We start from the raw sequence: 27,645 nt of genomic DNA on the forward strand, positions 1-27,645 counted from the left end.
ATGAGCCTGTGAATCTGCCAGCATGTACAGAGTCATGTCTCTAAATATTTCAGTCCAGGGTATTTCAATGGTTCACAGTGGGGATATGTTTCAGGACATAGAGCACGCCAAGGCAGCACCTGCATACCAGCAGTCCAAAGGAGAATTGTGACCACAAGAGATGTGTGTGTGTCCTACAGTAGGATCAGGCTATGTAGAAGTTGTAAGTGCAGGACATCTAAGAAGGCCAGCACCACAAAACCTTTCCCTCACTGCCCTGTCCCTAATGCACGCAGTTTAGCAGTAATACATTTGGCAGATGTGAAACAGTTTTTTAGACAGAACAGTCTGATATGTTGCTCATACTCTGATATGGCCACTTGACATTGCAAAATCTAGTTGCTTTCATCTGCCTTGCTGGTCTACTGAAATCTTGCCTGTAATAAGGACATAAAGTCAAGACAGCACTCACACATGAAATGCCTACCTGCAGCATGCAAATGGTTCGTTCTCCTGCTTCTAGTTAAATTCGAGATTCAAGGTTATGCACTGAAAACTGACTAAGTGTGGCATTTGTATTGTTGTGACTTTCACTTTCTTAAAGGTATTTAAGGCATTGTTTTTATATCTGTACCATGTTGGAGAAAGGAGCGGCTAATAAGCTTTCTTGTATTTGGCAATATACCATGCCTTACAGCACAAGCTGCATTACTTTTTTAGAAAAATAAATAAATTGACATGTTTTGTGTAAGTACAGGTGCTTCAAGGGCAATTTTATCATTCCAGGAAATACTGCATTTTTTGCAATCAGTATATATAGTGCTTATAATAACTTCAGTACAGAAAATGCCTGGATGAGCCAGGGGTGTGGCATAAATTTCAAATATTTTGTTATTTTAGAGGTGATGAGAAGATGGGAAAGAATGTTTACACAAAATGCAAGAAAATGGGCCTCAGTAGGTTGTAATATTTGAGACTTTAATAGAGTCTAATTATTCTGCTTGTATGAAGTTCCACTTTTTGCCCATGTCTGGGTAGGTTTTCCTGAGCACATGCAGATGTACTTACTGCTGTAGAAAAAAGCACACCAGGGGCCTCATATATAACTTTGCATAAAGCCACGCACATTTTCATGGCAGCCTCACACCTTGTGTACACACTTTGCTGCTTGGTTTTGCAAACCAGAAACACCCTGCATCAAAGCAATGCTACTGTTTGTGTTGTTTCCTTTTCTTTTTCATACTTGCATCAGGGGCATTATTAAATACACTAAAGTTAATTGCATATTGTTTACAAATTTAAGGCACTTGATTGCATTTATTCTGTAACAATATAATTGTGTACGGAATGGCCAAACTATTCCAAATACAATAGCTGCTTTAGCATTGTTAGAAGACATCGTAAATAGAAAAATTAGAAGAGAGGGCATATTTATACAGGATGATGACTGGCTATCCTCTTGCAGCTGTGTGCTAAACTGACACTGGCTTTACAAAGTTAGACATTGAGGAATTGTGCTCTACCTGCTCCTTTGCAAGTTCTGTCCACTCTTGGATTTTTAGCCATAGGAGCTTTTCAAAGTGAACTTGCTCTCTGATTGGGTATTTCACAAACATCACTAAGTTGAATCATGCCATTTGTATGGGATATCATTATCTGCTTGTCATCCAGACATATTAGATTTCCGTACACTGTGGTTGAACTGAGAAACGTCAAAGCACAACTCACAGAAATGTCTGATTTTACAGATGTAATTGGAGTGGTCAACTACACACACATTGCTGTTGTAACAATGCTGGACAAGTTACATTAGCCAGGGATAAATCACCAAAGGAATGAGCGCACATTACATCATCTGTAGCAGGATAGCCTATAAAAACAGTAACAAGTGTGGGAAAAGGCAAGCAGTCCTTTTAAGAATACCAAGTCTCCTCAAAGAGTCATGTAAAAAGCAGAAAATCTATCAGTTGTGGCACTCGGCACCGAAGCTACAGTATAAAAGCTCCTTCAGAGAATGAATTTGCTTATGTAAATATAAAGCATTTCCACTCTATTAATGTGCTGCCGTATAGACCACAGAAAGTGTGTCACATTGTGCAAACATGTAATTTGCTGCATAATGTGGCACACAATCGTGGCTTGCCTGTACTTGAAGAGATGTGGTATGATGAACCTGACTCTGACCCACCAAATGATCAGCCACATTGGACAGCATTACAACTGAGTTTGATTGTAAAAGCAGGTAATCAGAAGCAGAATTTATTTTTTAACCAATTCATTTAATTTGTGGTCAATATCACATAGTACGGCTCTTATATTCCTTAGTTTATTGGCCATGTCTTTTACAGCATTCACTATTACATTTTCTGACTCCAGAGCATTGTCCATCAGCACACAGCCAGGTGGTTGCCTAGCGGTTTCCGAGGCACAGGTGTGTGTGCAGCTAGCGCCCAAAGATGTGTTCGGGCCAGCAGCATCATCATCACCAACTCAGCATGCAGGTCAGCTATTGTAATATTGTCTGAAAGAGAATAAACAGAGGGTGGGCTTCAACTCACTTTTCATGTCGACTTTTATATCTGACCACTTCTTTTTTATTTTAGGCACTGTGCGAATTTCTGAACTTGGACTTTCAAGCGTCTCCACCATGCTGTATCACTCCATCAACTTCCTTTTGTTGCTTATACCACTGCTTAAGCCAACAAAGAGTATGTTCTTCCTTGCCTCCACTGCATTCGCTGAATGACTTCTTCAAGATGGCAACAATTCCAATTATGTGCAGACCAGGCAGGAAGGGGTGGGTCCAGGTGGATGGATACTAGAAGTGACATCAAAGGTGCTAAATCTGTCAATCATTCAGTATGAAGAGGGAGGAAGAGAAGAGGCATTAATATACAGCAACACCCTGCGGATCGATGAGTAATTACCACCACAAGGTGCTTTAAGCTGACCTCAAGGTGCGCATTTCATAACTGAGACCTTTTGAGTCGTGCGGCCTAACCATGAGGTTGTGAGCCAGAGGCAAAGCATCGGCTTTGGCATGGAGAGAGCTCCGGTGATGAAGGACTTTAAACCTGTAAGGCTGACGGTCCAAGAGCCACCTGGTGATGACACGGATTTGACTCCTTAGGCAAAGCTATCCATTGGAGGGGTGTATGGTTTGCAACCAAAGTGAACTCATGGCCAAGCAGGCAGGATCTCAGTTGGCTAACAGCCCATTTGATCACCAAGGCTTCATGTTTCACCTTCGCATACCTGGTCTTCCGGTCCAGCAATTTCTGGTTCAGGTACATGATGAAGAGCTCTACTTAATCGATATTTTGGCTCAAAATGGCCCTGTGTCCGAAGCTTCGGTCTAGAGAATAAAAGGTACAGAAAAATCAGGAGTAGAAAAAATAGGTGCAGGCATAAGGGTCTGTGTTAAGTCACGGAATGCGGTTTCTGTTTTAGTATTTTGCCACTGAATTAGGAGCTTACATCTTTGTAAGGTCTACAGTATCAAGGGTGCTGTCCTCTTAGAGAAATGGGGAACAAACTGGCGGTAGTATCCCGCTAACCCCAAGAAAGTTTTCACTTGCTTCTTGGTCTTCAGAAGGGGCCATTTCATGATGGCATCAACTTGGTGCACTGAGGATGGACCATACTTCTCCCCACCAAGAAGCCCAAGTATTCTGTTAAAGGAATTTTCCAGGACACTTTCATCAAGGTGGTCAAGTATTCAGCTTTACCAAACAGTTGAAGAAGTAGATTAATGCGCGACATTAGATAAGCATCAAATTGAGAGACTTTATTAAAGTGGTGGAAGTCATTGCAAAGGTGTCAAATCCAGTCCAGCTATAGGACCAAAATGATGGGGCTAGACCAGGGACTAAAACTTTCCTCAATCACACCAAAGTCAAGCATTCATCTGAGGTTTCACTTCTGCACATTTTGCTTCTGGGAGGTGGTAGGGGCATTCTTGGACGACTACACTCAACTCTGTAATGATGACATGAGCAATCAGAAAGGACCTTCTGGGTCTCTAATTCACCACTTCTTGGACAGACAAGATTGATGCTTCCAGTTTTTTTCATTGTTTGGGTGTCAAATTGGTTCCAAAATTAAAGGCATGCTTTTGGGCAAAGAAAGAAGGAGGTTGTCCAGAGTAGGAATTGGGATTCCCATCCTTTCATTGTTTCAACAGACTGACATGATGAAATGATTTGGGAGGTCGGTGATTTGGTTTTTCAATCAAACAGTCCCTTTCTTTCCTTAATTTCGTAGGAGCCCTGAGCCTATAATTTACAATTGGAAGTAGGAGTTAACACCATGACATGGCCTCTGGGATGGGACTCAAGGAAAGTTGTGCCACAATCATAACAGAGGGCCTGTGCTACTTGTTCATGGTTTATATATTTAAAATGGGCTGAATTTTAGTAACACTATTGCATAATTGTGCATTATACTCAAGAATACTTAATGGAAGGGAGTGCCTCATCCTCTCAACCTTATTTTAAAATATCTAATATTCAGCCATATAGCTGAAAAGGAAAGAAGCCCATAGAGGCTTGTGGGAGCTCCCGGTAAGCAAATAAAATGAGGTGGAGTAATTGATCCCAGTTCCTCCCATCCTTGCTAACCACCATGTGCAGCATCTGTTAGAGCATCTGATTGAACTGCTCTACCAGACCGTTATTTTGAGGGTGATATGTTGAGGTCTTTTTGAGTAATACCTCCTTTAAAATCATTGAGGTGAAGGGTATTTCCTCTTCTGTTCAGACTTCCTTAGGGATGTCGACATGCGCAAAAACCCCTACCAGTTTCTGTAAGATATTCTTGGAATTAACAACTCTTTAAGGGGATAGCCTCTGGATATTGTGTAGCATAATCCACCAGTATGAGTATATATTTATGGCCGCTGGCTGAGGGTTCAATACGTCCTACAATGGCGACTCCAAAATACTCAAAGGGAATATCAATGAACAACACAGTAGTAAGAAGAGCATGATCCTTACAAATAATCTACTGTAACTGATACTCTGGACAGGATGCACAAAAGCGGTGGGCCTCCTCATTTATTCTGGGAGAAATAATTTGGGAGTTTAATTTGTTTCAGTGTCTTCTCAGCTCCCTGATGGGTGCCTAGGAGGTGGCGTGAGCTAGTTTATAGACCAGCTGTCGGTAGGTTTGGGAAACCAGCAGCAGTGTCCTCACCTTGTCCTCATGTTCTGCTGCACTATGTAACAAGTCATTCTTTAATACCAAGTGTGGACTGGGTGGCATTGGCTGAGGCATGCATTGTCCATCAATCAGAACAATTGCATTCTTGGCATTATCATTCGACTGTTCCCTTTTAAAGGAAGCTGAAGTTTGCCAAAACTGAAAATGTACATTTGATAGAGGATCAGTGGGGACCGCAACAGACGTCAGAATGAGTCGACGCCACACCACCTACGTTATACTGAGTAGTAATGTCTCCCTGTGCAATTGGTTGAGAACATGGTATGGATACAGCTCAAGATGGACATCCCCCCCTCTAAAATAAGGCCAAGTATTTTATTTGGACTGGTTTGTGTTTCCCTTTTTTAATTTTATGACCAGTCTCACTCCAGTATCACAGGGTAGGATGGACTGCGCATAACAGCCACACTAATCTTACAAGTTATCCTCTGGTATGTAATAATACAAGAGGTGGACCTGTGCCAACAAGTTTCCCATGTATGCAGGTCAGACTAGTTCTACCTGTCTCCTATTGTTGTGGGAGCAAGAAATGGCAGGCAACAAAAGAGATGTTACTGCTGGAATTTATAATCACTGTGATATTGTGCCCTTTAATAATAACCACCCTAGTATAAGGAAGGGAGAAGGGATTGGCAACAAATCAGTACCTTTCTTGTCATGCCCAGCTACAATCTTTCATTTCAACGAAGCAGGGGCACAATAGTGGTGTGTGATTCACATTCCTGCACTTGTAACAGTGGAGAAGGGTTGCAGGTTTCTTTTTGGGTCCAGCTGAAGGTTTCATCTCACAGTAGGTAGACTTAGGTGTAGCGATACACCCTATCCGGAGCTTGTGGTGATCAGTTCACTGTTCTGAATGCTCAACTTGTGAGGCTGCTTGGTGTTACTTGAGAGCTGCAATAAGGTTGGTCATATTTTTGCTTTTCAACCGCCAAACCGACCAGGCAAAGAAATTGGGAAGGGCGTTGAGGAGGAAGTCACAAACCACAGCCTCAACAACCCTTTAAGTCAAAATTGAAGGTCTGGAAGCAAGCTCTTGCCTGCTGGTCCAGACTTATCCTGTATCTCAGCAACACCTCAGCTTTTAGTTGGTCATAATCCACAGCAGCCTGATCTTCAAGGTTGTAATAAGTCTTTTGAGCCAGTACCTTCAGGTACAGTGCCAGTATGTGTGCCCATTCCACATGCTCCCTGTGATGATGGTTAGCAGTACCCTCAGATATAAGGAAATAAGACTCAACATTGTTATCAGGATGTAATGGCAATAATACCTGGAATGGTCCCATCAGCCAAGTCAATTGCTCTCCCACCTGGAATTTGTGCACCTGTAAGTCCACTGCCATAGCCTTCTAGTTGTCAAAACATCCTAAAATGTGCTCATCCTGCAAATCTCCATAAATCCTGATGATTGCACTAAAAAAGCATAAAGAGTTGGGGCACCCATAGGCAAACCCCATATAATTAAAAAAAAAAAAAAGTGAAGTATAAACGCATTAGGAAGGGGAAAAAACATCTTCGCAGATGTCTCAAGAGTGACTGCTCCAAGATTGCAGCATTTCTGGTTAAGTACAGGCCAGGCAGGAAAGGGTCGGTCCAAGTGGACAGATACCAGGGGTGATGTCATAAGGCGCTTTTCCACTGCATAGTACGGCACGACACGGTTCAGTTCAGCTCACTTTTGGGGGGTTTTCCACTGGGAACAGTACCTGGTACCTGGTCCTTTTTTTAGTACCACCTCAGCCGAGGTTCCAAGCGCGCCGAACCGTTACCAAAACATGACGTTTAAACTCTGCTGGTCACTAATTGGCCGGAGAAAATCGTCATTACTACGTCACTGAACTTGCGACACGAGACACAACAGACCCGCTAGATTTTTAGCACAGCCAGCGAAGGTTCGGACGCACCATTTTGTTTTAACCAAAAATGGCTGTTTCGTGGTCTATTGAGAAAGTACAGACGTTCCTCTCGTTGGTAGCCGAGGAGCGGATCCAGTGAGAGCTGGATGGGGCGACGTGGAATGAAAAAGTTTTTCAGGAGGTCGCTAAGCTCTTGGGCGCACATGGCTACCATCGGACTTACAAACAGTGTAGGGACAAGTTAAAAAAAATGAAGAGCGAGCAGTAGAGGCGGCACAACTATAACGACACGTGAATAATCCCGCCCACTCTAAAGCGGTACTAAACTGCAGTCGAAACGCAAAACGAGCCGAACTGAGCCGAACCAAGGTGAGCTGTACTGAACCGTGCTGTGCCGTACTATGCAGTGGAAAAGCGCCAATTGATGGTAAGGCTATAAATCGTCTGGACATTTTGTTATATAAAAATTTTTGCGCACTTTGTAAATACTCATTTTTTTTTAATAAGTCTTCCATATTATCTTTATAATCAGGACCTGCTTAACTGAAAATTGGAGGATTTTAAAATCTTTTAGTTACTTCATCAAACAGTCAGTGAACACATTTTTATTACTGAATATTTTTGTAACAATGAGTTACATACACAAAGAAGAAATGAATGGATTAGTAAATTACATTAAATACTTACACAATCTTTAACAGCATTTTCTATTGTCTTGTAGTTAAAACCATAGCTTAAACTGGCATTTTGCGGCTCAATAGCTTTCATAGACAGCAGATTCAAGTTCAAGTGATATAAGAATTGTGTCATTAATATCTTATTGCTAATTGTTGGTTGTGGAGGATCTTTGATTAATTGTAGTTCAAATTTATTAAAACATAACATTTTTGATAGAAGTAGCTGATGAACAGTTAAAATCTCTGTTGAAGTTTTAAGGTAAAATTTTTTACTGCTTTGGATCATGTCATACAGCAGTTGTAAAGTATTTCCAATAAATTACAGTGTCAGGGAAATACTGAATAATAATAATGTGCAGATAATGCTGCCATAACATGGTTTATAGTATTACGCAAATACTAAGTCTGTATTTTTTCACTCTATGCTTACAAGTGCGACAATTATATAATTTCTTTCCACTAAACTTCATTGCTAGATGTGATTTTTTTTTTTGCCCTTTTTTCTTTACTTTTCCACTTAACTTACCTCAAGCATCAAGAGAAGCGAGTGGCTGTAATAGTGGCTTGCGCACACATGCCTATCACTGTTTTTGACTAACTTGTATTATGAATCAATATTGACATTAGGAGCAGCTATCAGATAAGTAAAAAAGGGAAAATATACAAATTCAGCAGTGCTTTTCAATGAAGGATTTTGAAATTTAAATATTTTATACAGCACGTTGTGAGTGAGATATATCGAGGAAAACTGAAATGAAAATTTCCTTAAATATGTGTGCAAATTTTCAACCAAATTGGTCTACTGAAAGACATGGGCAATCACAGTAAGTGCTTTTCACATTATACAGTATAAGACTCCTAATGAACATGTAAAAAATTGTTTGCATGGCATAACATTCAGGTGACTTATCATTCAGGTAACATTCTGGGACTTGGTTACCCAGTTTCATCAGTTTCTTCTTCATCTATCGTTGTTAGTTTGAAATTTGGACCATTTTAAAATTTTCGAATCACTACATCAAAGAGTTTGCTGTCAAAGTTTGTTTATCTATACTAATAAAAGGCAAAGCCTTCACTGACTCACTCACTTACTCACTCACTGACTTACTGACTCATCACTAATTCTCCAACTTCCCGTGTAGGTAGAAGGCTGAAATTTAGCAGGCTTATTCCTTACAGCTTACTTACAAAAGGTTTCATTTTGAAATTCTACACGTAACAGTCGATAACGGTCGACAATGTCTGCCATGTTGAACTTTCTTATTTATAGCCCCATCTTCACGAAATTTGGTAGGCGGCTTCCCTGCGCTAACCGAAGCCGATGTACGTACTTATTTCGATGGTATGACACCACTGTCGGCCACCATATTGAACTTTCCAACATCACTAAGTTTCCAACTTCCCGTGTAGGTAGAAGGCTGACCCCATCTTCACGAAGTTTGGTAGGTGGCTTCCCCGCGCTAACCAAAAACGATGTACGTACTTATTTCAGTGGTGTGATGCCACTGTCGGCCGCCATATTGAATTTTCCAAACGTCACTAATTCTCCAACTTCCCGTGTAGGTAGAAGGCTGAAATTTGGCAGGTGCATTCCTTACAGCTTACTTACAAAAGTTAAGCAGGTTTCATTTCGAAATTCTACGCATAATGGTCATAACGGTCAACAACGTCCGCCATGTTGAACTTTCTTATTTATGGCCCCATCTTCATGAAATTTGGTAGGTGGCTTCCCTGCGCTAACCGAAACCAATGTACGTACTTATTTCAGTGGTATGATGCCACTGTCAGCTGCCATATTGAACTTTTCAACGTCACTAATTCTCCAAATTCCCGTGTAGGTAGAAGGCTGAAATTTGGTACTTATTTCGATGGTATGATGCCACTGTCGGCCGCCATATTGAACTTTTCAACAGTCTTTGTTACTTATGGGCTCATCTTCAAGAAATTTGGTGCGCGGGTTTCCAACGCTAACTGAATCCTACTTACGTACATATATACGTCCATAGCCTGCAGCTCAGTCACCGTGTGAGGCGGCATTGGGTCCCCCATCCCAACGCCTCCCACGTTGTTGGCTGCCTGCCTATATAAGGCCGTCCGTCGCTCCAGTCTCTACATTCCCTTCCTTGCTTAACCACGGGATTCACGCCTCCCTGCTGATAACTACAGCCTTTTTATTTAATCCACGGCATCTCAGCTGTTTTATTGTTCATTTATTACGATTATAGTTATTGTGTAGGTATTTTAGACTTAGTTTACATTGTTCAGGTACCCATTTCCTTTATCATTCCAACCGTACCCGCATTAACATGTCTATCGAGGTGATCACCATCGATCAAAGAACTGTCACTTACCGAGTGGTTTCCATGCCCGGAGATGACACCTATCTTTTCCATTCTCTTTATTACATATTGCACGGCCATATTAGGCTCACTCTTGATATCAGGAGAAACATTGTGTCTTATGTATTGAATGACTGGGACAGGTTCAAGGTGTGGACTGATGATGGTACAGGAGATAATTATACTACACAGGAGCACTATAAGAGTGAAATGCTTAAGCCCTTCACCTATGCATCTGCATGTGAGTTGATGGCTGCCGCTGAATTGTTCGGTTGTCACTTTCAAGTGTACGAAATGGCCAAATATTTTACACCTTTGGACAACCGCCAATGCCTCTTAAACATCTTAGATTCACAGGTGACGATTTCAGTAGTGGACACTTTGATGTTTATGAATGTTTAAACTCTCAAAAGCTGGATGTGAAGTTATCGATGAAACCAGTTGTATACTTACAATGCTTGACAGATGCCGAATGTCACTTCAACACAAGTCCTACAAATAATGTCGTAATTGAAACAAGCCATGAAACTCAAACCGATTATGACAGCAGCAATCCAAGCTGTGAGATTTGAAACAAGATTACTGTTCACATGGCCAACTGTACTTGCATGCTTAAGAGTAATCTCAGCGCACAGCTTGGTCATATTACAACCGGAGGGCCGAACTCACAATGTGGTATACAAAGAGATCCTTAACAAATAATTATTGGTATATTTTCCCTCAGTTTAAAAAGGTTTAATTTTCTTCTTAATAAAACTTTTAAGTCAGTACTTCGCCGCTGCGAAGCACAGGTATTTTGCTATATATATATTTTGTGGAGGATGGCCGGCTGTTTATCCTGGCCAATACCCCCAAGCCGCCAGGTGGAGCCCTCCTTGCAGCATGGAGGTCCCCAGAAGACCAGCAGGGCATCATGGACAATGGAGTTTTTATGCACCGCCCTGCTGGATGCCATGGGGGCCACGAGAGGGAGCTGCAGGGAGGACCGAAGAGTTCTTCGTGCCCTATGACCCGGAAGTTCGGCATAGGAAGAACGACAGGCTTCCGGGGTGAGAAAAAGCATTGTTTACCCTGACCCGGAAGGAATAAGGACTTGTGGACTGATGGATTGGAAACACTTCCGGGTCGGGGGATATAAAAGGACTGTGGGAGCTCCCAGACAGACGAGCTGAGTTGGGAGGCAGGGTGGCTAAGCGTCTGGGAGATTGGAGGATTTGGTTTATTGGTTATTGTTTATTGAGTATTTGGGAGTGGAGGGTGCTTTGTGCACTTTATTATTATAATAAATATCATTATTGGACTTTTACCTGGTGTCTGACGTGGTGTCTGAGGGTGCAAGGGTGCGAGCATACCCTTAAATATGTCACAATATATATATATACTGTAGATATAGATATAGATATAATGTGTGTGTGTATGTGTGTTTATATATATATATATATATAGATATATATATATATATATATAGATATATATAGATATATATAGATATATAGATAGATAGATAGATAGATAGATAGATAGATAGATAGATAGATAGATAGATAGATAGATATAATGTGTGTGTATGTATGTATGTGTATATATATATAGAGAGAGATATAGATATATATAGATATATATATAGATATAGATATATACTGCTCAAAAGAATTAAAGGAACACTTTTTAATCAGAGTATAGAATAAAGTCAATGAAACTTATGGGATATTAATCTGGTGAGTTAAGTAGCAGAGGGGGTTGTTAATCAGTTTCAGCTGCTTTGGTGTTAATGAAATTAACAACAGATGCACTAGAGGGGCAACAATGAGATGACCCCCAAAACAGGAATGGTTTAACAGGTGGAGGCCAGACATTTTTCCCTCCTCATCTTTTCTGACTGTTTCTTCACTAGTTTTGCATTTGGCTACAGTCAGTGTCACTACTGGTAGCATGAGGCGATACCTGGACCCTACAGAGGTTGCACAGGTAGTCCAACTTCTCCAGGATGACACATCAATATGTATTATTGCCAGAAGGTTTGCTGTGTCTCCCTGCACAGTCTCAACGGCATGGAGGAGATTCTAGGAGACAAGCAGTTACTCTAGGAGAGCTGGAGAGGGCCATAGAAGGTCCATAACCCATCAGCAGGACCAGTATCTGCTCCTTTGGGCAAGGAGGAACAGGATGAGCACTGCCAGAGCCCTACAAAATGACCTCCAGCAGGCCACTGGTGTGAATGTCTCTGACCAAACAACCAGAAAGACTTCATGAGGGTGACCCAAGGGCCCCATGTCCTCTAATGGGCCCTGAGCTCACTGCCCAGCAGCATGCAGCTCGATTGGCATTCGCCATAGAATACCAGAATTGGCAGATGCACCACTGGTGCCCTGTGCTTTTTACAGATGAGAGCAGGTTCACCCTGAGCACGTGACAGAAGTGAAAGGGTCTGGAGAAGCCATAGAGAACATTATGCTGCCTGTAACATCATTCAGCATGAGCAGTTTGGTGGTGGGTTAATGATTGTCTGGGGAGGCATATCCATGGAGGGTCACACAGACCGCTACAGGCTTGACAAAGGCACCTTGGCTGCCATTAGGTATCAGGATGAAATCCTTGGACCCATTGTCAGACCCTATGCTGGTACAGTGGCTCCTGGTGCACGACAATTCCTGGCCTCATGTGGTGAGAGTATGCAGGCAGTTCCTGGGGATGAAGGAATTGATACCATTGACTGGCCACCACACTTTCCTGACCTAAATCCAATAGAACACCTCTGGGACATTATGTTTTGGTCCATCCAATGCCACCAGGTTGCACCTCAGACTGTCCAGGAGCTCAGTGATGCCCTGGTCCAGATCTGGGAGGAGATCCCCCACAACACCATCTGTCATCTCATTAGAAGCATACACCGATGTTGTCAGGCATGTATACAAGAACACAGGGGCCATACAAAGTGCTGCGTACAATTTTGAGTTGCTGCAATTAAATTTTGGCAAAATGGACTAGCCTGCCACATAATTTTTTCACTCTGATTTTTGGGGCGTCTTTGAATTCAGGGCTCTGTAGGTTGATCATTTTCATTTCCATCAAACGATGTGGCATCCTTTCATTCCTAACACATTACCCAGTCTGTATCAGTATAGATATCCAGGAGGATTTCTTTTTCCCATTGAGATCTGATGTGTTTTCAAAGTGTTCCTTTAATTTTTTTGAGCAGTTTATATATACTGTATATATGATGTGTGTGTGTATGTATATATGTATATATATATATATATATATATTATATATATATATATATATATGACAGCAACACTCATAACAGTGACAAAACAATTACATTGACGATCATGCTACGTTATTTTCAAGATGTTTCCTTTTCTTTTTCATTACTTCTTTAACACACTACTTCTCCGCTGCGAAGCGCGGGTATTTTGCTAGTTTCATATATATTTGCAAGAGTAAGTCATATTTAAAAATAATGGTGATAACAAAATGTAATTATATGTATTTATATCATACATAAAATGTGTTTTAATACCCTTTCACAATATCATGTGACTGAAATTTCTTTATTGCTGAATTGAACAAATAAAGAATATTATTTGCAAATTGAGTAAATACATGCTCATCTAACATGATACCTTCCTTATAAAGTACCACTCAGCTTTCAACCCCACCTACATCTGTCCCTGCCTTATCCCAAGTCTTGCACCTGATGCAAGGTGTTCTACTGTTTTGCCATCTATCAAATGAGTAAAAGAAAACAAAAATTAAAAATGTACAAGCTGAAGCAGCCATTCTTAAGGTAACAATAACCTAATTCAAAGTTGAAGTTGTACAGACTATTCCTCTATTTTAAGACTGAGATGTTCGCATAGTCAAGTGTGCCAAGATTCAACAAAACAGATCCACTTGGAGCTGAGATGGCTGGACAGACAGACAGACAAACATGACTATCACTGTAGCTGCTTTCCACATATTATGTGAACGCACCTAAAATTAGTTATAATCAAATATATTACTTAAAAAGCAAACATTTTTATTCATACATTTCAGCATATGAATAGAAATGTTCTCATACTCGCATATGAATAGAAATGTACTCTTAAAAAAAATCCATACAGTACATTGTTATTTTCCCTTTTAGATTAATTCAGGGTTGTGAGAGCCATAAGTTTTTAGGAATACTTAACCAAGAGAAAAAAAAAATTACAAAGTATAATTTTAGTTGAGTGTATTTTTATGGTGGGTCATGTTGCTTCCTCACAACTCTAGTAGAAAAGTTTAAAATCTCAGCCAGGTTACTGACAATGTGAAGTGTTACAAAACGTACTCTGGTTAATTCTGGCATTCTACAGAGTTTTGTGTTAACTGGCAACTCTAAATTGGCTAAAATAAAGAAGCATGAGTGCTCCTATTGACTGGAGTCCTGTCCGATGCTTCCCCAGGTAACTATTTTCAGAGGCATGATGTAAGAATAAAAGATTTTTAACAATAATAATGAAACCATATTCTATTTATTTTTTATTTCAATATGGCATACTCCTGGTTTGAGTTGTTTTTATGTATAAGTTTTTATGTGCTTTCTTACACGATCATTACATTTTTACCAAATGTTAATTTGAATTTTATTTTAATTATAACATGTCTGAGTTACTGAAGTTATTCCATTTCTGAACATATTTAATCCAGTATTTTGAAGTATGGGCGGCATGGTGGCGCAGTGGTAGCGCTGCTGCCTCGCAGTTAGGAGACCCGGGTTCGCTTCCCGGGTCCTCCCTGCGTGAATTTTGCATGTTCTCTTCGTGTCTGCATGCGTTTCCTCCGGGCGCTCCGGTTTCCTCCCACAATCCAAAGACATGCAGGTTAGGTGGATTGGCGATTCTAAATTGGCCCTAGTGTGTGCTTGGTGTGTGGGTGTGTTTGTGTGTGTCCTGCGGTGGGTTGGCACCCTGCTCAGGATTGGTTCCTGTGTTGGCTGGGATTGGCTCTGGCAGACCCCCATGACCCTGTATTCGGATTCAGTGGGTTAGAAAATGGATGGATGGATGGATTTTGAAGTATTGGTGGCCAGAGGTTTTCCAGACAGCTTTAGGAACAAGAAAAGAATTAAACTTCACAGAGCACACCTAAATACATCCATTTCACCAGCTGCAAATTGCTTGTGTTTAGGATGACAAAGAAAAATCCATGCATGTGACTAGAATGTACAAATTCCAAACAGGCAGCAAGCAGGCCAGAATTCAAGACACAGCAGCTCTAACCATTCTGCCCTACTAAATGTGGAAATAAAACCCCAAATTAATTAATAAACAACTACAGAATTCCATTGACAATTAAGTTTGAACACATTTCAAACATTAGAACAACAGGTTGGGTTTATCATTTGTGAACACCTGGATGTGTTCAGCTCTCGTAAACCTGACACAGGCAAGTTTCTCCACACAGCACACCTTTTTTAAAGGTGGGGAAGTGCTTTTTTTGCTCCCCACAAGAGCACAATGTGTACAACACCAAGCACAGTCTTTCTCACCTCCCGTTCTTTTCACCTTCACTCCTCCTCACAGGCTTTGTCCTTCTTCCTCCCGACTCTATTGAGTAGTGGCAACTGACCCCTTTTATAGGGCTCCCAGAAGGACTCCAGGTGCCAAACAAGGCCCTGTAATCGTCCAGGCGCCGCCTGGCGGTGACCATGGGCCCCACCAGGGCTGAGCTTCCATGTTCCAAACTCGTGGCCCTGCTGTAAGCCAAGGGGCTGCCATTTATTGGTCCTGGGGAGAAACTCTCCCCCGGTCCTTCCATTGTTGGAGCATCCTAGCTAGTAAGGGCTCCAGTCGTCTGCCACATGTTATAGACATTTAAGTCTTAGTTTCAATGCTTGTTTTAATCTTATTAACATAAATAAGCATTGATGCAGTTTAAAATGTATATATAATGTTGCTACTGCACATTTTTTATCATCAATGCATTTTAGAGGTTCTCAAGAATCAAGGCACATTATTTTGATGGCCTCAAGATTATACAGAGACACACACTTGCCATCAGAATCATCTTCTAGATTGCCCTCAAGTGTAATTACAGTATTGGGTACAAATGACCCAACTGGGCCCTAGTATGTTTCTTTTGGGTTTACTTTAGTTGGTATTTGTGACACCTTAGACTGCCAGATCTCGGGTTTAAATTGTGGCTGTTTTAATAGAAGAGATTTGGTCATTATTTCTTCATCACTTCTATATGGGTTTTTTTCTGGATAACCTCCAAATTTAAGCTTCTGGATACTTTTTAGTTGTACGTTGACCTGGTGTGAGTGGGTCTGGGTGTGTGCATGATTGTGCTCTACAAAGATTCCAACACCCAATCCAATTGTCCCTTCATGCTAATGTTGCCAGGCTAGACACTGGATCTCTATGATCTTAAACTGGATAAGTGAGCTTAAAAATAAATGAATGGGTGGATAGTTGTCACTACTTGTGTTTATCTCTCCTACCTGGATTACACTTGCTTTGCCATTTATTTCTTTATCGTTTTATCAAAATTATTATAAGCTCTCCATCAACATTTTTTCATGATAGCAGACTAGAATTGTTTATTCTCAAAATATTATAATATAACATAAAAATCAAATATTTCTCCAGCATAAATTTTATTACCAATTTGAGACATACAGTAATAGTTATTGGTACAAAATAATTTCTTTGGCTCCAGCAGCTTTTAAGTATATTTGTCTATATATGTCTCCTGTGATCTCCAGACTCACGGTAACTGGTGACTTGTTCTTCTCTCTTATTTAGTTATTATGTTGTATTGCAGCATGCATAGAAAGTATTTTCACAAAAACGGAAAAAAATTAAGACAGCTGTAAAGCACAGCCGGCACAGCACTTTGTAGTGGAGCCCACTGTTTAGTAGTACAGAGACTAAAAAGCCTTGGAGAATGAAGGAAGTAATTAAACACTTGAAGAGAGAAGCAGATTGGGCATCCCTTCAGGGGATTAGCAAGGAAAATCAGCAATTAACACCAATTAATCTCTTATTAACACTGCCTAATTAGGAATGAGATAACTCATTTGAAAAAAGTGAGTGTTGGAAGAGAATGATCTACCTTTCTGTTTTCTGCAAACTCGTGTTCTCCAGACCCGTAACATTTACTACTTTTTCAAATGGTTAGCCAGAATTCAAAAATGGACACCTCTTTGTTTAGCTTACTGCTTTATTAAAATTAATATATTAGACTGAGGACCAATGATTTATATCAGGTGAACGCAAGTGTGTAAGTTTCAAGGTTAAAAAAGAAAATAGCATGTACATTAAAGGCTTGTGAAAAGGCGCTGTCCTCTTTTATTCCGAATTAAATGGCTGAAAAAAATGAATTTAATTTTGGCATGGTATTATTGTGTTGCTTTTCAATATGGCACACAATTCTTTGATTGGTCGTTTCATTATATTTAGTTTTGGCATGATCAATGTGCGGTCTTTAATTAAAATGATATATACTTGGAGCAGCCTTTAAGTAATCTATTATTTGCTTGGTATGTTTTTAATTATGACACCATAAAACTGTACTGAAATTAAATGTACCACATGCATATGCATGTACATTTCAATGTGGTTAACACAGTGGATTGCATTTAACTTTGGCATGAATAATCTTTAATGCATTTGTAATCTTTTATTCCTGGAAATGCTATCACTTCCATCCTTTTGCACAACATTGTTCTGTTACAGCTGTTAACGTTAAACACAGGGAATTGAAATCAATTGGTTAAACAATTTAATTAAGATTGTACTAGGGCAGCAGTGCTGCGGGTGCAGTGGTTAGTGTTATTGTTTCACAACTGCAGCACAGTAAAATCCAGGTTTAGGTCACTGTCAAGATCTCCATTTTTTTCTTTCTTTTCTTACAGGTACTCTGGTTATCCTCTTGGCTCCCAAAGTCAGGCCAGTTTGATAAATCAGCAACTTCTTGCTAGTGTTAGTTTCCTCCCTTAAGTGAGTATGAATATTGATGGATGAAACTATATTTAATGTATCCATTTATTTACTCAACTTGCTTAAATCAATTGATCAGCAAAGCACTGGGTGCAAAGCAAGAACCAATACTGGACAGAGTACTAATTCATTACAGTCCACACACTCAGCATTTAAAAAACTACAAATCTAGACTCAATAATTTGAAAATATTTGTTTGTGCTGAGGAAGGAACACCAGAGTACCCAAAAAGAATCCATGATTTATTAGGGGCCGACACTTATCTTCAAATCTTCGACGCCTGTTTAATGTAATATACTCACCAACTAAATCAAACACCCCAGAAATATTATTATCATTGGATGCAGAAAAAGCATTCGACATGATTGAATGGAAATACCTTTTTACTATTTTGGAGAAGTTTGGGTTTGGCCCGAACATTTGTGAATGGATTAAATTACTGTATACTAACCCAGAAGCTTCAGTTTGCATCAATAACATTTGCTCAGACTACTTTAAACTAGAACGTGGCACAAGACAAGGATGCCCTTTGTCACCACTGCTGTTTGCAATTGCCATTGAACCACTGGCAATACATTGTCGAAATACTGATCAGATAAAGGGGATTAGCAGAGAAGGACTGGAACAGAAAATCTCATTATATGCAGATGACATGGTACTGTATATATCGGACCCAGAAAATTCTGTGCCTGCAGTCTTAGCAGCACTCACAGAATTTCAAAAGCTCTCTGGTCTCAGAATTAATCTGAATAAAAGTGTACTCTTTCCGGTGAATTCGCAAGCATATAATATTAGATTAGACACCCTTCCTTTTATCATTGCAGAACAGTTTAAATACCTCGGTGTAAACATCACAAGTAAACATAAAGCTCTTTATCAAAAAATTTAGTCGTCTGTATGGAAAAAATTAAACAAGACTTGCATAGATGGTCAACCCTTCATCTCACACTAGCTGGAAGAATTAACACTGTTAAGATGAATATTCTTCCTAAGCTCCTTTTTATTTCAAAACATACCAATATACATTAATAAATCGTTCTTTAAGCAATTAGATTCAACAATAACCTCATTTATTTGGAATTCTAAACATCCACGCATCAAAAGAGCGACCCTACAAAGACAAAAGGCAGAAGGCGGCATGGCTCTACCTAACTTCCAGTTTATTACTGGGCGGCAAATATACAGTCGATAAGAACCTGGACACAAATAGAAGAACATACACAGGCATGGACCGCAATAGAAGTAAAATCCTGCAGTACTTCTTTGTATTCCTTGCTTTGTGCTCCAATAAACACACGTTATCGGCAATACACTAATAACCCAATTGTGCTCCACTCACTTAGAATCTGGAACCAATGTAGAAAGCATTTTAAGACGGAGAAGCTTCTTTCTGTGGCACCCTGCAAAAGAACCACCTCTTTCAACCCTCACAAACATATGCAGTTTTAATATCTGGAAAAATTTGGAATTAACTTGCTTAGAGACCTTTATATAGACAACGTCTTTGCATCCTATGAACAATTACGTTCCAAATTTAACATTCCAGCTACAAATTTCTTTCACTATCTTCAAATCAGGAACTTTGTTAAACAGAACCTTCCAGATTTTCCTCATCTTGCACCCTCATCCACGCTGGAAAAATTATTGCTCAATTTCAAGGAGTTAGACTCCATCTCTACAATATATAAAATCCTTTTACAATCCCTTCCTTTCAAAGATCCAAGAGGACACTGGGAAAATGACCTCTCAATTAATATATCAGAAAAGGAGTGGAAAGTAGCAATGCAGAGAATTCACTCAAGCTCCATATGCAAAGCATACAATTATACAACTCAAAATTATATATCGAGCACATCTGTCTCGACTAAAACTCTCAAAATGTTTCCAGGGCATGATCCAACCTGCGAACGTTGCAGCAAGCCCCAGCCTCACTAGGTCACATGTTCTGGGCCTGCTCCAAATTAACATTATTCTGGACAAAAATTTTTAATTACCTCTCAGACAGTCTTGGACTCACAATCCCTCCTAACCCATTAACAGCTGTGTTTGGGGTTCTTCCAGAGGGCTTAAAGTGGAGAAAGACAAACAAACTGTGATTGCATTCACTACACTGTTGGCACGCAGACTTATTCTGATAAACTGGAAGAACCCAAACTCTCCTCTTTAAGTCAGTGGGAAACTGATGTGTTATATTATTTAAAATTGGAAAAAATCAAATACTCAGTTAGAGGATCTGTGCAGACTTTTTTCAAAACATGGCAGGATCTAATCAGTAATATTTTGAAATGATTTCATAAAGCACAGAGAATTTGTTGATTTAGGTATTTTTAAAAGCCTTAAATTTTACACCGTTTGGCTTGCTCTCTCTCTCAAGGGTGGGGATCGATCTGTTCTTAGCATAATTCTTTTTTTTTTTGTAAAACTTGATTGCTATGTATTGATTGTAATAAAATAAATAAATAAAAAAAAAAAAAAAAAGAATCCATGCAGACACAGGCAAATGTATTAATTCCATATTGCCAGTGATGGGGCAAGGATTTAAATACAGTTGATTACAGCTGTAAGCCATTAGTGCAATTATTATGCCATCAGGGTACCAAAACCAATTGTGTTTAATAAAAATTGGATGTAATTCAAAGGGTTTATTTTTTTATTACCTTGCCAAATACTTCTTTCTTACTAGAAACTCCAAACAAGGTGCTGTGTGCTGTGTGTCTGTCACACACACACAACAATATAACTTTATTAATGCAGAGAACCAAATAGTTTAAAAAAGCCTCACTATTTCTCTTACCTTAGGCAGTGCTCCAGGCCAGACACGAATGGCACCATAGTTGACCAGTGAACGAACAATATGTTCTGGGCAGTGGTCCAAGTTAAAGCAGGCTAGCTTAAGAATAATGTGCAGTGGTGTCTCACTGCCGTAGCTCATTTTGTTTACTAGAGCACCATGCTGTAATAATAAGTCAACAATGTTTGGGTTTACAGTCTTGCAGGCCATGTGCAATGGAGTCTGCATATCTTGATTAGCAGTAAAGATGCTGGCCCCTGCACTGACTAGCTTCTGGCATATATTAAAATAACGTTGCATTTCCTGTGTTCCATGGGGCTCAGAGCAGGCTGAGTGGAGAGGGGTTTGACCTTCATCATTCTGCTTCTCGATGCTGGCACCATTTCTCAGGTAGAGATCCACATGCTCCTCAAGACCACAGCTTGCAGCTACATGTAATGGAGTTTCATCATCCTGTAAGCAGGAGCCATTCACAGTAGCACCAAATTGAAGAAGCAGAGTTGCACATCTAAACAAGAAATATTAAAACAAGGCATTTATGATACATTACAAAGCATCTCAAATGATAAAGCATAAATCTGTAACATTGTTTACACTACTTTGACATTACATGTGTCAAACATATGAGTTTGGTGAGTACATTATTGGATGTTGTTTAAGTGAACACAGAGAAAGATAAGGAGGGCTGTATAGCCACTAACATGCCTTCCATTTCCATCCTTACAAATTTAGAGGATGCTCCAGAAGAAGGTTGATGTCACATTAATTGCAACCCATGTCCCACCCATTCTGGACTGTCGAAAAAAAAAAGATGTTCCAGTACTGAATGTTGACATTCACATGAGTAAGCAGCATGCTGAGAGAAGATCCATCTGAACAGAGCCTTTCTATATCAAAAAGACAAACTACCCTTCTAGGTTCCTTTCTTCATTTGGTCTTTTCCTTTTCTTTGCCTTGCAATTACATAGAGTTTTCCTGGATAGGATCTCAACTCTTCTCATATGTGTTTGTGTTTTCATTCATTACAGTGGAACTACAGTTATTAAAAATAAAGACCTTCTCTCACACCATTTGCACACAGATTAGCACTTACCTTTTTGTCTACCAGTATTATTAAAGACTTTAGCCATACTGTACATTCACTTTTCTCTCTCATTCAGTCTAGCAAATGACAAATGACTGCCAGTACTCTCACCACTAGATTCACAGACAGTTTTTATCCAAAGGTCATAATGTTACTGAACAGTCACTCCTACTGACTAATGCATGATTATTTCTTGTAAATACTATATATTGGATAAATTATGTATATAGTATATGTGTTGCTTTCAATGTATGATTTTGAATTCATTGTTTTTGTTTTGGTATTGTGTTAATGTCCCTAGTAGGAAACATGAAATTAAGAATTTCAGTGTGTAGTATACAAGTGACAATAAATTTGAACTTGAAGAAGTAATTAAAATAGAGGCTTAACGTCTTCTCCTTGATCTGCGTCTACTTGTACATTTAACAGTAAACATGTGTTCTGGTGGCCAAGAAGCAAATGCCATGTGAATGCTATACAAAATCAAGTATTACCCAAGTCTTGTGATAAGTTAATTTATTCAAACTAAAATTAAGTGACAGCCCATCTAACAAACCAATAACCCTCTTATATTTTAGGTTGGACACCCAAATTGCTGTCTTCACTGAAAGGTTTACCCTTGGGTCTAATTGTCGCAGTTGCATTCTTGCTGAATCATTGCACCTTACAGTTGATATCTAGAATTTTTTTTAAGCTCAAGTTGCATTTTTTTGTTTTTATACGGAAAATAACTACCAAAGGCACATAGGCCTTTGTGGGTCCAAACAGAGTTAAGTCTAGACATCTACCATAGTCATTTGACTGATGACTGTGTGGTTAAATCTTTTAGACAATATACATTACTATAAAGGCAATATGGAATGATGTAAATCTTCCACATTTCAAACTTGTGATACTTTGTCACAAACGCATAACTCTTAAAAACCTCTCAACCCTGATCAAAGTGCAGTACTTTGAGTATTCCATTCTTGGGGCTTTTGAAATGGTTTTCCATTATTTCTACATTGAGGCTCTCTGGTTACATTTCCTTCTCAGATTTGCACAATCAAGCTTTCCCATGAGGACCAGAAATCCTTAACAACAAAGGACTAAAGAGAACTGAACTATCTTGGCCTTTCCATCTGCTGGATTATTCAATTTTTGTCTGAATCTGCCTTCTGGCTGACATCCCACTTTCTTGTCCCCAACACAAACTGTCAGCACAAAATGCCAGACTTCACTTGTCTTCACCTGCTCATTATTTCACTTGTTATGTGTTCTGCTAATAATGGTCCCAGCCTATTTACTATTTGTAAACCACTGCTACATTTTTGGCTTTATAACTATTAGCAGGGGACTGGAATTAGGGGAAATCAGACTATAACAAAGAATGCACAAAGTTACATGAAATTAATAGAATCCTGATATTCATTTAAGTTTTCAATTTAAACTGAGATTTAAATGTAAAACAATAAGCTAAAGTGAATTCTTTAATTTAAATAATGAATATTACATTATGGTATGTACATGCTGACAACTTTTAATAAGCGGAATCAGGGGAGTGCAAAAAATATCATTATTAAATAAATTATGTGGATTCCAGACATGGATGCTGGCTGAACTTTTTGTGCATGTGAATTAATTTTCATCATGTGATTTGTTATGCAGCAGCATAAACAGTACACTACAAAAAATGGAAAAATTACACAAAAAAACTTTAAATGTGAATTGTTTTATTTAACAAAAAAAAAAATCTGCCAATGGGGTAAGCAAAATTTACTTGACAAGATTTCTTAAAGCTAAATTATCATAAATACACATTTTTGATAAGTCAATAATTCTTAAAATAAGGAAAACAAGATTTAATGTCATGATATAAATACTTTTCCTTTTGCTTAGATTTCACTTTTTGAATTATACAGCATGATAAGTAAAATGTGCAAAGACAAAAGCAGTGATGGATCAAAACCTTTGATATAACATAAACAACAGTGGTTAAACTGAGCAGTTTCCTATGGCGTTTTCCACAAAAAGAAGTTGAAATAAACTCATTCTTACTAATTATTTTAAATATCTTGGGTGTACATTTGCAGCAGTTTTTTAAGTTGTCAGAAACAATACTGCAACTTACAGTACATATTTGTTGAGCATTTTGAATATGATCAAAGAAATTGTACAAAAACATAAGTCTGTGTGGGGAATATATGCAAATATACTACATTTATTTTGTGAAATTTATTTTTCAGAATTGAGTCTACTTCAGTATTAACAAAGTAAACATTTAGTAACAACAAACATAACTTTTTTACTTATCATATTTTGAATGAGGTTTTTTTAACTGAATGAAGCAATAAGTAACCTCTGTACTTTCTGCGAATGTATTCAAGGAAGTTATCAACATGGGGCAGAGAATGCTCTAACCTACATATTATTTCTTGACTTCTGTTACTGAGTGATGTTTTTGCTAGGGAAAGACTCTTTTATATGGTAAGAGGGAATATTTAACAGCTCACTAACTTATTCTTCTATGGAAGTACCAGTCTGAGGTGGTAAAACATGCTGCTACATTTAATAAAAGCTACCTTTATCTACTTACTGCAAAGCTTTAATATCAATGCTGCAAAAATATTTATATCACATCATAGAGTATTTAAAATTAATGTGATTTTTTAAAAGACGTTTTTATGTTGTATTAAAAATGGTAATCAAATTGATCATTGTATGTCTTATTGAAGAATATTAGTCATTTCAGCTTTCTTTACATTTATCTTATTTCCAGAATTCTTGGGTAAAATTTTTAAAGATATCCAATAAGCTTTAGAGTATAGAAATCAAAAATTACAATTCTTTAAGCAGAAACAACAAAGTTACAAAGAAAAAGAAAAGAAATAAAAATTTTATAGATGTAAAAGTGATTTCTAGGTTCCTATGTCAGAAAAACTAATCAGTAAATATCTTGGTTTGCCACAAGTATCAATAAGTGCATAGACTGATGAGGCATCACTGGGTCATTGACATGAGAACTGTCTCCTTCAAAATCTGAGGCAGTACTAGCTAAGATTGGTTTGCTTAATTTGATATACAGCAATCTTGCACAACCATGTTTTGACTTGTTCTGAAGACTATAGCAGTTTATCAACAGCGACCTTCTTTCTTTGTGATCAAATGTTTATTTTAAAAGGCAACAACAGTAAAGAGCAAAATACCAAAACATCATAACTAGTAATCAGCAGTTACAAAGGAGGAATATAGAATAAGATAAAAGAAACACCCTATCAGTGATCACTGACTTCATGCTGCACCTTCATTCCATTCAGTCCTTTATGAGATTTACTAAGAACAACAAATAATGATGCCAGAACACAGCAATGTGAGAGGTGGAGAGGATCTGCAGCTTTCGATTAGCTCTTTCCCAAACTCAATGCTTTCTCGCAATAAATAAAAAAACCAAAACAGCTGCGGACATGTCTACAAGAGCCATGATTGTTAGCACCTTCCCCACACAAAAACGTCCAATTCGATGGCAAAAGTCCCTAAGAACTGCTGTATTTCACTTGCTAAATTAATTTATTTGCTGTCTTTTAGATTTTCTGAACCTTCTTGAAGAAATTCTGAATGGTTTCTATATTCACAGAAATTTTAAAAGCTGTTTCTTAAGAAGGTCAGTTACAGGAGGCATATTTTACTTCATTAACAAGAACAGCGGTGCTTTGATGTTTATCTAACCAATACCCCCAGTCTTTAGGACTGACTCAGGACGTGCAATTTATGGTGAGGTGGATGAAGCATCAAACCAGCTTGGCAAGGGTGACTGTGTTTTGACTTAGAGCTTATAAGCCATTGCCCGCAGGAAGGCTATAAACTGACTAAACAAGGCAACTTGGGGATGAGTTGTACCAGAATACTTTAATTAGTAGATGGCCCAGGAAAGGGCAGATAAACTAACTGTATTGTATGGCTATTTATCATTGGTTTTGAATCAGAGGCTATTCTGTACTACAACACCCCATTAGCTTGTATTTTGTAGTAAGAATGGTATACAGTTGGTCACCTTGCCTTTACCTGTCTCTCTTTACTATTTGGCCATGAAGAAAAGACCATGATGAAGACAACTCTATCTCGTCGGCTATATTCAGACTGACATATGGCCTGTTTCAATACTCCATTCAAAAGCCTTGTGATCGCAAAGCAAGCTACTGTAGATTAAAGATAAGCCAAGAGCCACCTATGGGCGCAAGATACACTGCTACATTACTTAGGCTGTAAGGGTATGGTAAGCCAATATTTACATAGTATTCTGCTTCTTTAATATTTTGTGCATTTTTATCAATAATACTATAATTAAATGCATAACTTAACACCTAGTTGTTTCTTTACACTATCTAATTGGCAGAGGTTACAGACGTAGAAGGGAAGGGCGGAGGAAGTGCTAAAATACCTGATCAAGCAGTGGTAAGTGTATGGCATTTAAAAATGTTTTTAAGGTCTACACAATACAGAGGGTAAAAAAGCAAAATAGGGTCACCATAGGCCATACACAATAAAACAGGTGGGTACTACTTTGAGGTCTTCACTAATTGTAGGAGTTAATGTTATGAGTTTTGTTTCTCTGATGTCTCCTAAAGCCTTTCCCGATGGGATTAAATACTTAAAAGAGATGATCCACTCACGCTAAGTATCAGGAATTACCATTGGGTTGCTCATGGATTTCCTGGACTAGATATTTCACCACTTCAGAGTTACAATTAGCTATTCACCTATACACAGATCTATTTTTCAGTGTGCTTATCTGCATTAACCCCTCTGAGATGGTTGGTTTATTTCCTTGAAATGTTTAGTCAAAAGACATGACAAACATGACTTAACTGAAGGACTGTAACTTTAGATGAATGGGAATTAAATGGTGACCTCATTGAAGTTTTAAGAAATATAAAAAGGAAATAATACAGTGGATCCAGGCTATTACTTTAAAATATGTACAGTTCTTCAACAAGAATAAGTGGACACTGGTGGAAACTTCTTATGAATAAATATTGCACAAATCTTAGGAGGTTTTTCTTCACAAGGAGAACCATAGATACATGGAAGAAGTTACCAAGTAGTGTGGTAGACAGCAGAACTGATTATGACATGAAAATAAAACAAACTAACATAACACAAATAGCTTTTACATGATTTAAATGCAGCACATTGAGAATTAAATGTACAGTGTATGCAATGTATACAAGTTGCCATCAGTCATCACAAGGCTTTTTGTGTTTATTATAGTGTTATTGATTTAAAATTTTTAACACTTTTTCTCAGAATTTATTCTGCATAGATAATATACATAATTTTCTACATTTTTCTCGATAAAACCATACTATAATACAGAAAAAGTTGTTTCAGTCTTATTATTATTACACTGCTTTATACTTTGTTTATTTTACCTCAGTCTCTTAGCATGCATCCAAAAACTGGTTTAGTCCACCCACAGATTAATATGGCCTCACTGTAGCTGAAGGTATTACTAAATATTTTTCCATCTTTTATTATTTCCATCTACAGAATTTGTTTTGGTTAAACTAGAATGGTTATTTTAGCACTGTATTACCTCCGCATTGTCCTGGGGCACTGCCTAATGGGTGTAGTTTTGCAGTGTGGAAAGGTATACATTTGACATTCATGCCCTTGACTTGGCTTTCTTTTGTCACCACTACTTGTGCTTACAGCATTTTGTTTTCACCCCCTTTTTTATATATATAATC

General features: G+C 38.6%; 1 protein-coding gene across 1 annotated transcript in view; it reads right to left on the bottom strand.

Moving 5' to 3' along the window:
* asb10 (ankyrin repeat and SOCS box containing 10) overlaps positions 1 to 27,645 on the bottom strand; it is a 55,740-nt gene that overhangs the window by 7,530 nt on the left and 20,565 nt on the right. The window contains exon 3 of the mRNA XM_039753237.1: positions 20,839 to 21,343. Within this exon, the coding sequence (XP_039609171.1) occupies positions 20,839 to 21,343 (505 nt within the window). The remainder of the gene's footprint in view (positions 1 to 20,838; positions 21,344 to 27,645) is intronic.

This window comes from Polypterus senegalus, chromosome 5 (assembly GCF_016835505.1).
Source record: "Polypterus senegalus isolate Bchr_013 chromosome 5, ASM1683550v1, whole genome shotgun sequence".
NCBI lineage: Eukaryota > Metazoa > Chordata > Cladistia > Polypteriformes > Polypteridae > Polypterus > Polypterus senegalus.